Raw genomic sequence first — 12,616 nt, 5'->3', positions numbered from 1 at the left:
AGAGTCAGGACCTCGGTTTAACGTCTCATCCGAAGGACGGTGCTTGTTGACAGTATAGTGTCCCCGTCACTATACTGGGGCGCTAGGACCCACACAGACCACAGGGTGAGCACCCCCTGCTGGCCTCCCTAGCACCTCTTTCAGCAGCAACCTAGTTTTCCCAGGAGGTCTCCCATCCAGGTACTGACCAGGCTCAACCCTGCTTAGCTTCAGTGGGTATCTAGTCTTGGGCTACAGGGTGATATGGCTGCCGCTAAATTAAAGTGCTAAACTCTCATGCAGTGTGTGTTTCATTCATACTCGAAGCCGGAGGGTGCTCTCGCGCAGAAAGTCCAAACCGGATTTATAGAAGTAGCCTATTTTATAAGCTGAATAAAAAGCAGAAACGTAAACACAATAAACTCACGATTGCAGCAATATATGGTTTATGTGTGTTTTTCAAGTCATCTCCAGGTAATATGTAGGAAAATACAGGAATAAAATATTATGGAATAGAAATTTGCTCTTGAGTGTGACGCACTCATGTTTGAGCTAATTATGGTCTGTATGTAATTTGATCAGTGTTTGTATGTGAATAAATGCGTAAATTAAAATCTGTTTAACATATAAAGCGTCCGATCATGACTTGTAGAAGACTTTTGTGTAACACTTAAGGTGACATTTTCCAACCCTTATGTTATCCTTAGGAAAATGATAATAATAATAATAATTCATTACATTTATATAGCGCTTTTCTAGGCACTCAAAGCGCTTTACATTGTCAGGGGGTATCTCCTCATCCACCACCAGTGTGCAGCATCCACCTGGATGATGCAACGGCAGCCATAGTGCGCCAGAACGCCCACCACACACCAGCTTATTGGTGGAGAGGAGACAGAGTGATGAAGCCAATCAGCAGATATGGGGATGGTTAGGAGGCTATGATGATCAGAGGCCAATGGGCAAATTTGGCCAGGATGCCGGGGTTACACCCCTACTCTTTTCAAAAGACCTCCTGGGATTTATAATGACCACAGAGAGTCAGGACCTCGATTTAACGTCTCATCCGAAAGACGGTGCTTTTTGTCAGTATAGTGTCCCCGTCACTACACTGGGGCGTTAGGACCCACACAGACCACAGGGTGAGCACCCCCTGCTGGCCTCACTAACACCTCTTCGCGAGTAAACTGTTCTCTCATTGGTCAAAGTTCCACGGTTTATTTTCCAGGATTCCATTTAGCTGTCACGGCTGTCATCCGTCAGGATGGAACAACAACAGCTTCGTGGGCTTGTTGTTTTTTTTGTAGCTGTTATGTTAATTTATCATTTTGAGCAGGAGTCCAGGATTCATCGTGAAAACATTTTTAAAATGCACCTAAGAAGAGCAATAAGACGGCATTATAAAAAGAAAAAGTGCACTTTGGTTTTGAATGGCGAAGATGTGCTCACCCACAGACATTCACAGGTTCATTTTGAAGTATTAGCAAAACAACAAAGCTAAAAAAACAACATATGCCCAAATGAACCGAGCTAAGGGGGGAAACGCGCCAGGTTCTGAAACAACGGGCCAGGTGTGAAAGCACCCTAATTGAATAGGTTGAATTACACAAATTAAGTAGGTACTAGTAGTTATTAGTAAAATTGAGAAAGATACCAGTCACTGTTTGATTACTTAAAATAATTACTAGTAACATAGTAAGTACTAGTTAGTTTTAATGAAAAATGTTAAATGGCTTGCCACAGCACCACACATGCACTGCAACAGAGCTAATTTTGTCAACTCCAGTGGCATGCTTCAGTTGTCCACATGGTACAAATATATCATGGTTGTTTCCTAATACAGTGTCTTGTGTTGTAACTCCATTTGACAGTGACTTGTGCTCTGGTTTCCTTCGATTTGAAGCTTTTGAAGTTAAAGCCAGGCCTTCAGAGGCATCGTAATAGAAAATCTGAACATGACATGACAAAGTCAGCCTGCTCTTTGAAAGTGACAGCACCTTTTATAACTCTAAAACTACAGCACTCTCAATTACGTTAATTAAAATTGATCAGAATTACTTCCATGTTAGACTGATGGGTCAGATGCACTGACCAGTGTTGACCAGAAGAAAACATCAAACATAATCTTTAACTCCACTGAACATCTCACAGGTCCTAATTTGTTCAGACAGCAAACTCATTAGTATAGCAGATTTTCAGTCATTTTCTGTCACTTCAAAATGACCAGCAATAGACTGAGGTTAGTTGAGGGGAATTGAATGACTGTGAACCAGCAGCTGTCAGGCAGAACTGTCTTTCTAACTTTCTAATTTGTCAGTGTCACCCAACATGAATGGATCAGTTGCCTAATATTTCCAAATGGCAAACAGGCTGTCAGATAAAACGAGCAGCTGTCCTTTCAGCTTTATATTTTTCTCTGATTGTTAGACATTGTTCATTTTGAAATCGAGTCAAATTTGAGAAGTGTTCATAGCCATTAATAATATGTCACCTAGTGTTTTGAATGGGCAATATTCTAACAATACTGAAGCTGTAGCACAATAATAAGTTTATTCTGCAAGAAATTATGTTCCTTAACAGAAACAGTGTCTGTTGTACATATTACATTATAATAGCAATAAGAATAGCAGTGAATAATTACAAGCCGTTCATTTTTTGGTACTTACTTAAGCAAATACCACATAATCAATTCTGGGTGGCATTGGAAGTTTTTAGCTTCTTTTAAATTATTTTCCTCACAAGTTAATTGAACTGACTGAAGACCAAGAAGACCAAGAATGATAACTATAGCTATAACGTTAACTATATTAGTGTTCACACCTTCCACAACTTCACAACAACATTGTTGACTGTCAGTGTTTTTATCATTCATCAAAGAATCAAAATCTGAAAAAATTCTGCAAGTGTTTCCAACAATATTGTTTCTCTCTTTTGTTATCGCTGTCTCTGTAATGTGATTTGTGAATGGTAATTCACAGTGATGGTAAAGTGACAGTGTTCGGCTGTAATATCTGCTATGTAATGTCATGGATGGATAAATAGATGCATTTGATCTAGGCTTCCCATGTTAACTTCTAAGGAGTCTCTGGATTATTTCTGTTCAGAGATGTCTCATTTAATCGGAAAAAAAGACACACAGCAGGCACAGATGTTTAGTGATATGTCTAGGATAGGAATGCTCCTCTGCAGTAGGAAATGTGGTTATTTCTCAACATTTTAATTTGAAGGCCTCTTTAATCCCACAAGGCTATTAACCTGCCATTCATCAGACCCTTTTAAACGCACATATGCACCACAACACATGTTGGTGTTCTAGCACGATCTTCCAAAAAACTTGCTTTTCCTGTTAACATAGGATAGTTTACTAACAGCATTGCTTTCCTGTCACACCTAGCACTGGGTGCACAGTTGGCCCTGGTGACCTTGAAGTAGATTGCATGAACAAACAAAGCTTGACCTTCAATGCCAGACTGCTATGGTAGGTTCTCCTTGGCTACTTTGTTGTGCTAAGTAGCAACTTGGGCCTAGCCTTATGGGCTTACATATACTTTGAGGTTGGGCTGTGCGATTAATTCAGTTTTAGTTTCAATTTCGATTTTTGCTTCCAGTGATTATGAAACAATCAAGATAAAATCAAGATAAAACTATTATTATTATTTCATTTAAAATTGTGCTTTCTACCTTCCTTAAAAGCCCAAACTTAAAGCTCCCCCCCCCCCATTTTTATCATTTCTCTATTTTATTTATTTGTCATATTGTTTATAATTTTCTCCTTTGTTTTTATTATATTGCTGACTATTTACTTCTCTTCAAAAATTTATTTTTGAGGATTTTTTTTTAAACTTAGATTAATTAGCCTAGTATTTTTCTGCTGTGGTATCGAAATTGTATCAAGAATTGTGAAATTTCATTGGTATATAAAATTGTGTTGTTATAGCAATCTTTTGTCCATCAAAATATACTTGATATATATCGCTATTATGAAAAAATAGTGTACTCATAAGATTTAGGTCTCCTAATCATGTTTAAAAAAAATCATGATTGCAATATTGAACAAAATAATCATGATTATGATTTTTGCCATAACCAAGCAGTCCTACTTTGAGGTTCAGTATGCTGACTACAAAACTATGAGTCACAGCTTGGATCTGGACACATTTCTGAACCATAAATGCATCCCAGAGGGAGTTGATTTATTTTGTGTGCAGCTAAATGTGGCGAACATTATTTTTAGACAGCCTTGCATTGTTCATTCTTCAACCATTCATAAAGCAGGAAGAAATCCAACCAGCACACGCCTTTTGAGATCTCAAATGCACAAAAATGGGCCTCTGTAATGCGGGTTAGTTAACATGTACATTTACAGATCAGCAATGAGATGAACCTATGAACTCTGGGATAGCGTAGAGACACACCCCTTATTATCACATCATAACTAGCCCTACAGTGTCCAACATAAACATCGCTAATCCCACTATTACTGCCATAGATCCCTACTGTGTGTGTCCTCCGTAATAATAAACAACATTCTGCTGCTTCTGATAATATCTTCTGATATTATCCACCGCAGTCTGTTAATACCCCTGTAAACCGGCTTTGAGGATAGACAGCAGTGCAGACACCCAAACACCATCTCTCTGAGGGCCGATGCGTTCCAGTTACCTCCATTTCACTGCTTCTGCTGTGTGTGATTGTTGGATAACATAATCTTAAATAAATCTTATGTGTTTAACAAGATATCAGTGGAGCGTATGAATGAAGACTGGGAATAATGATCCAGATGGATTTCATTTGCTTTTAAGCAGCCTTTGTTCAGTACATGTTGCGCTAATGGTTACGCTGTAGTGAATTCCTCAGTGTCAGGCCAAGACCCCCATTGACTTCACAGAAAGATTTCAGTTGTGTTTAATTTTTAAAGTGCTGCTGTTGCGTGTTGTACAGAGGGATGTGGTTGGCATTTGACTGGAAGTGATATGGAAGTGCCTCTCTCTTCTTAAGAGCTTGTAGGTGAAATAAAATGCGTTTAGTGAAATAATCTCATGGTCTCATTCACTGACTGATTATCAGGCATTAATCGGACTGGATTGGCCCTCGTCTCGGCCCTCATTATTTGTTATAGGATCATGCTGAGCTGTGCCGCAGCTCACAGATGGAACGGTCCCACATCACAGGAAATCCCTGAAGTAGATAAATGATATCATGACCATGTGGTTGCTAGTCAGAAAAACCCTATAGATTTCTGAAGAAGGGCATGTGCATGGTTATATATTGATTTTCATCTGTTAGATCTCAATGTGAATGTCACCAGTGGTGCTTGCATCACTATTTACTCTTTTCACTAACCTTAATTATTAAACTCAGGCTGTTTGGGCTACAAATATCAATTGTACATTAAATTGTGGGGCTTGTTGAGAAGTATGCTTTTTATTTTCTAAGTGATCCGACTTAAGATTTTTGCTTGGCAGATTATAAAACCAGTGTTATTTTATATTGCAGTATTTAAACTTAAAGTGCCCCTATTATGGATTTTTGAAAATTACCTTTCATGCACAGCTCTAAGTGAATGAAAACATCCTGCAAAGTTTTAAATCTGAAAGTGCACCGTGTTTAAAGTTATTGTCTCTCAAAAGAAAGAGTCGACTCTGAATCATTGAAACGAGTCTTTTTAAAATGAATCCCAAGCCGTTGAGGTCAACATGAAACATTAGCATATTGGCCGCCCACTTGTTGGTCTTTTCGAGTTGGTCTGAATGAAAATGCAAATTCATTCTTTGCCACTAGGTGCCGCTTTTGGAGCAGTAAAAATAGCTGTTTCCCCGGTAACGCTGTACACAATTGGGAGTCGTTGAGCAAGTAAGGTAAAAATAAATGCATATTATAAGACAATGAAAGTGTTTTTTGACCTTGCATGCATGTCAACCTGATGTTGGGGACTCCCAAAACCAAAATATGAACCTTTCATTACCCATAATAGGGGCACTTTAATAATATTTTTGTGTTTTCATTTTTTATTTTCATTTTTTTTAATGTAAGCTTTTTAAAATATTTCTTTTTAGCTTTTTATATTTATTTCAGTTTTAGTACTTCAATTTGTTCTTTAAATGTATTTTAGATAGTTGCCAAGGCAGCATTTCTATTTTTTAAAGTTAGTTTTTCTTTTATTAATCATATTTTATTCCAGCTTTATTTAAGTTAATGAAAATATTTCTAATAGTTTTAGCTGTAGTTAACAATAACAGCACTGGAACACCTTAGTAACACAGCAACAATTTGGCAACCATCCTTAGCACGCTAGCATCATGCTGGGGAGTTTAGCACAGGCTGGAACCACTCAGACAAATATAGTTTTGCTTGTATATACATATAGTTCACCCAAAATGTTGTTTACTCATGTTGTTCAAACAACATTGGACCACATTGACTTCAATTGCAGTATTTTTCAAAATATCTTCTTTTGTGTTACACAGAAGTTGGAACGACGAGTAAATGACGACAAAACTTTCATTGGGTGAACTATCCCTTTAAGAAAGCTTGTTAGCTAGTTTCAAGACATGTTTAAGCTTAAAGCTGATATTATTACCCAGAAGAACAGATTTATAGTCCAGTGTGTAATCAAAGGTGTTACCTCGCGAGTTTGGACAAACCACACTTCCTTATGGCCACCCCCACACTCCTCGCTGTATGTTGCTGTATATTGTAAAGACCTCTTGAGAGGACACAAACACTTCCTACCCATGACAGAGTTACACCCCGGTTTCCTGTGCTGGGCTCAGGGCACTCGAACAGACTGCGGCAGCTCTCCTTGTTTTGTTACTTTTCCAACAAGCCCATGTTATCATCATCCTTCAGTCCCATTCAACTCACCTCCTCGGTCTCACAGCTGTGTGGGTGATGTGACCTGGAAGTTCTGGAGGAGTGGAGAGGAAGACGTTATAATTACGACAGGATGCTGGAATTTCTCAAGTTCTGTCAACACATTTTAGCACTGCACAATATTGATTTTTGATATGGTCAAAATATGATTTGTGATATTAAATCTATTTGTTATTTATTCATTTAGCAGATACTTTAATCCAGTGGGGATTTGGAGGAATTCTGCAACACAGGCAGTTCATCTTAAAGAGACAGTAACACAAGAAGTTAACAAAGGTTTAAAATTGTAAAAAAATTAGTTCATGGATGAAGTAGTGACAAAAAACAGAGAGGAGGATGCTGCAAAGAGCAGGTTTGATGTAGGCAAACCTGGAGGGCTAATTAGCCATGTGTTCCCTCAGGAACTTCTAATGGGTTTTTAGAGTGGCTGTGTTCGATTTATGATTAAAATAAGATCTGTGGTTACACTACTTGAAGGCATTGTTCCTTTAATAATCTATGACATCAGTTGCACACTGTCATGCCTTAGATGTGAACTTTGTAACCTTTCTCAGACGTTTCTTGAGACAATTGTTGACATATTTGAAGAATTGGAGAAATGTTTGAATTCATGTTGATCCGTCACTTTTGATTGTAGGTGCTAAGCTTTGGGATCTTTCTGAAAACTAGGTTGGGAACAGAGGAAATATACAGGTTCATATCCAACTTGACCAGTGTTGTCCGATTCCCAAACAAACGACTGATAAACAAAATGGCTAATTTTTTTATTTTGTGAATTAAACAAAAACAGCACAGTGTAGTACAATTCTTGAACTAATGTCTCTTTAAGAACTATCTCTTTTAAGTGAATCAGAAACATACAGCACAACCGGTATAGTTAGATTCCCAAACAATTTCTCTCATGAACCAGTTCTTTTTAGTGAATCAAATAAATACAGAGCAACCAGTATAGCCTGACTCATCTAATGAACCGGTTCTTTTTAGCAAATCAAACAAAAGCAGCATAACCATTGTAGTACCATCGTACTTTTTTAGTGAATCATCAACATGCAGCATGGCCAGTGTAGATAGATTCCCAAACAAATGACTCTTATAAAGTGGTTCTTTTTAGGGATTTAAATAAATACAATGCAACCAATGTAGTCTGAAACCTGAGAAAGAGTCTTCTGAATTAGTGAATCAGAAATACAGAAATACAGTAATGTAGTCTGATTCGCAATGACTCTTAAGAGCCATACTTTTTAATGAATCAATGACAATTATATCAGTCAGAGTGGTTGGTGAACACACAATTTAAGACTCACTTACTTAACAGCAAGTGGTTACTGTATATGTTGTACTTGTTGGCTTGGGAGAAATCAGTGTAATTTTAGTGTTTGTTCATATGCAAATATGTTCTATTTAATAATTTTATTTGGTCAGTTATTAGATATATATGTAAAATAAGGTAATATGTAAAAAAAAAAAAAAAAAGCCTTTTAAAATGACACAAATTTTTTCCTGATTTGTTATACCATCAGTTGAAATCTAAATGATCTGATGTTAACAGTACGGTCACAGATATATTGTGCATCCCCAGTAACCCTGTTTTGTCAGGCTGTGAATGAAGCCTTAAAGGGGTCATATGATGCGATTTCAAGTTTTCCTTTCTCTTTGGAGTGTTACAAGCTGTTCGTGAATAGATAAGAGATAACCCAAAGAGATATTCTTTATAAAAGTTAAGACTACGTCACTGTGTGGGAAGATTTGCATAACACCGCCCTAATGTTTACTCAAAGAAAGAAGGCGTAACTTTGATTCTCGCTGTAGTACTGTTGCTGCCGCCGCCACAATGTCATGGAGACGCTGTGTTTTGTTGTGAAAGCAAGGCGGGGCATAGAGGAGAAACAATAACGTGCAGTATGTGGAAAATAATGTTTTTTTAACCTTAAACCGCATAAACACATTTCATTACACCAAATACACAAAATAATGTTCTTTTTAGCAACGTCATATGACCCCTTTAAGGGATTTTGCCAGTCTCATGTGGTTTGTATGTGTGTGTATGGACTAGGCCTGTGCACAGTGACAGGAGACCAGCAGGTGCGTGACTGCTGAACCTCGACTGGGAGGGTTAAAGGGTAACTGTGTAGTATTTATGTAGGGAATTTACAGCCTGGGATGGACACTCCGCTAACACACTCACTCACTCTATTAATAACCTCCTGTGCCCTGACACCCTTACTGTACCTTTCACACATATAAATGTACCCACACTTGAATGTATATATGTACAGACCCTCAATACTCATAAACGCTCACACACTTAGAGAAACATTAGATCTACATTTATACTAAGCCACTGTATCAGTGCAGCAGCAGCAGTTTTAGTAGGTAATCTGGAATGTGCATGAGGTACTAATGAGGCCCGTTGTAAAACGGAGTAGTTTTCAACAGAGTAGTCGGTCAACAGGGGCGTTCAGCATTCTCATCATGAGCAGCCAGCAGTTGAGAGCTAAGTGGAAAATTCCGCTGTTTGAGCGTGACATGCTTTCAGTATGCCTCAGCTTTTGCAAATAGATGGGAACACTGGTGTACAATCCTGGGTGCTGGTCTCACAGAGTCCCTAACGGTTTGTGTTCTTTCCCGCAGAGTCGTCAAAGAAGAAATCTCTGATGATAACGCCAAGCTGCCCTGCTTCAACGGCAGAGTGGTGTCTTGGGTAAGTGAGACAGACGGTGCCCTCCTCTCTGTATTGGACAGATTGTGACATTATGAAATATCAGACTATCAACCCTGCTGAAAAAACTCCAGCTTAAAACAGCCTAAGCTTATGTGATGGCCTCTCAGGCCAGTCTGTTGGCTAGTTTTAGAGGAACAAACACAGATAATAAATTCCTGAATTAATGATTCTTATGAACCGGTTCTTTTTAGTGAATCAGAGAAATAGAATGGGGCCAGTGTAGTCTGATTCCTGAACAAATGACAACTATGATGAACCACCTCTTTTTAGTAAAACAAACAAATGCAGCGCTACCAGTGTAGTCCGATTACGAACAAGTGACTCTTGTGAACTAGTTTTTTTTTTAGTGAATAAACCAATAAAGCACAACTAATGTAAACCGATTATTGAACGAATGTCTCTTATGAACTGGTTCATTTTAGTGAATCAAACAAATACATCACGACCAGTGTAGTCCGATTCCTGAACAAGTGACTCTTGTGAAGTAGTTCTTTTTAGTGAATAAACCAATAAAGCGCAAATAATGTTCTGTTTATTGAACGAATGTCTCTTATGAACTGGTTTATTTTAGTGAATCAAACAAATACAGCGCGACCAGTGTAGTCCGATTCTTGAACAAGTGACTCTAATGGACTATTTCTTTTAAGTGAATAAACCAATACAGCACGACCAGTGTAGTCCAGTTCCTGAACAAATGACTCTTATGAGCTGGTTCTTTTTAGTGAACAAATCAATACAGCGTGACCAGTGTAGTCTGATTCTTTTTAGTGAACAAATCAATACAGCGTGACCAGTGTAGTCTGATTCCTCAATGACTCTTATGAACCAGCTCCTTTTAGTGAATTAAAAACATTCAGCCGTTTTTCAGTTGGCCAACCAGCTTGGTTAGGCTGGGAGACCATCTTAAACCAGTTAAAACCAGAAAACCAGCATTCTTAATACACACTCCTGGTTTAATTGTAAACAGTGAATGTTGTTTATACAAATGATGTTTATACTTATAATCTTTGATTAAAATGTTAAACCTGCTCTGCCTCTGAAACTTTCCGTTTTGTGTGATGACACGAAAGCCTTGTAATTATTTAACAATTACAGTATAAACCACTTTTCAAGATCTAATCACTACCCGATGGATAAAATCAAGTCCGCTCTGACATTTTTGTCGTTGAATATGTCCTGTTTCATGTCACATTACAGAAGTAAAATGGACGGCAATCTGAATTAAACTCTGTGACCTAATTTGTATGAGTAAACGTCATATAAATACAGGACTGTTTAAATATTTACACATGATAGTGGCAGCAAAAGCAAAGCATAATAATGAATCTGATAATTGCCTCTAAAATACACATCTACACTCCTACAAGCAGGTGTTATACCCATAGTGTTGTGTAGAGTTGATGTGAGGTGTAAAATACAGGTTAGTGGACTCCAGCGAGCCTCCAGCTGCAGAGAGCTGCACAGACATGCTGAGTTACATGACATTGAGCTGGGCTGCACTTAAAATATGTGCTTCACTGCCTGCTGTCCAAACACGGAGACCTTCAGTATACCATAACATGATCACTGCTTTAACATAGTGCATTCAATTTCTGCCTTACTTCAAGGTTTTATCATTGGTTTGTGTAGAGAATATGAACAACAGTGTTTAGAGTTATATCCTCAGGTATCCGCATCTACCGCCCATTATTTGGATCGTGAAAGCACTTAACCACATCATAAGGCCCGTTTTTTGTCTCTGATAGAATGAGGTAGAGGAGTCGAACTGCTCATAGAAATATTTGCTATTCTATTGCATGAAATTTAACTGGACCAACCTGATTTTTTGTGTGATTTGAGCAAAGTATGCATCAATAATTACACCATTGTGGTCATATTTTATTGCTGATTTGAAATATGTTGAAATAGCGGCCCAGGGCTTTTATCGCGAAGCCTGCCAAGTGAACTGACTTGCCTTAAAGGGTCCAAGTTTCACACTCCTGTCTGCTCAAACAAATACACTCTCTTCTCTTCCTTCTGCTGGTCTACTTATTTATGCAGGGCTAGTAGTTAGTCTGGAGAGTTTCTTCCTGAAGCCTTTGTAGGTAATTGTATGTGTGTGTGTGTGTGTTTGGCTGTAGTTGGTGTTGGCTGAAGGCACACACTCGGATGGGGGATCTCAGTGCACAGAGAGCCACAAAGAGCTGCCGCCGCCCTTGGAGCGAACTGGAGGGATTGGAGATTCCAGACCCCCCTCTTTCCAGTGAGTAATGCCATGCAAATAATTTGTCTGACATTTATTACTCACTTTTTAGGCCCGTAGTAAACCAGTGAAGTCAGTGAAGGACACTTACCCATTATAACTGGATGTATGACAAATAAAGATAATGTAATCTATAAATTTAAGTCGGAGGGTCAAGTTCTTCATGTTGTTTTCATGTATTTTATAACCCTTTGAATATGCATGAGACCCATGTACACATCTTAAAAGTTTTCTAACATACACCATTGTTCAAAAGTGTGGGGTCAGTATGATTAATACAACGTCTCCAAGATGCTTCAAGAGACCTACCTTCAAAGCTACCTTAAAAACTATGAGCAAGTGCACCTAGGGCAAAAGCTGCTTTAAACGCAAAGGATAGTCACACCAAATGTTTTTTTTTATTTAGTTAATAGAAGTTAATTGATACAGAAAATCTATTTATGACATTATTTTTGACAGCATCCTCATTTTACAGCATTTTTACACAAGTGCCTAAAACTTTTAACAGTACTGTAGCTTTGCAGGTAGGTCTCTTGAAGCATCTTGGAGACGTTGCCACAGTTCTTCTGGATTTAGTCTGTCTCAGTTTGTTCTGTTTCTTCATGTCACTCCAGACAGACTGGATGATGATGATGAGATCTCTGTGTGGCGCACTGGCTTTTGTCAGACTCCTTGTGCAAACAAAAACCTCACTTGATTATTACAATTAATGGCAAAATAAATGTTTGAAAATGTAAACTGATATTTCCTACTGACACACTACAGCAAAAGATAGAAATAACTGAATTAAAACCATTTTT

At 38.2% G+C, this 12,616-nt stretch overlaps 1 protein-coding gene across 2 annotated transcripts in view; it reads left to right on the top strand.

The window, feature by feature from the left end:
* The window catches only part of LOC107708824 (segment polarity protein dishevelled homolog DVL-1-like), a 37,437-nt gene that overhangs the window by 2,827 nt on the left and 21,994 nt on the right, over positions 1 to 12,616 (top strand). For both annotated transcript variants that reach the window (XM_016513153.1, XM_016513152.1), the window contains exons 2-3: positions 9,484 to 9,553; positions 11,695 to 11,816. In XM_016513153.1, the coding sequence (XP_016368639.1) occupies positions 9,484 to 9,553; positions 11,695 to 11,816 (192 nt within the window). The remainder of the gene's footprint in view (positions 1 to 9,483; positions 9,554 to 11,694; positions 11,817 to 12,616) is intronic.

Source organism: Sinocyclocheilus rhinocerous, unplaced genomic scaffold, assembly GCF_001515625.1.
Source record: "Sinocyclocheilus rhinocerous isolate Xijiao unplaced genomic scaffold, SAMN03320098_v1.1 scaffold1406, whole genome shotgun sequence".
Classification (NCBI taxonomy): Eukaryota; Metazoa; Chordata; class Actinopteri; order Cypriniformes; family Cyprinidae; genus Sinocyclocheilus; species Sinocyclocheilus rhinocerous.
This window is presented reverse-complemented; position numbering and strand designations above follow the sequence as displayed.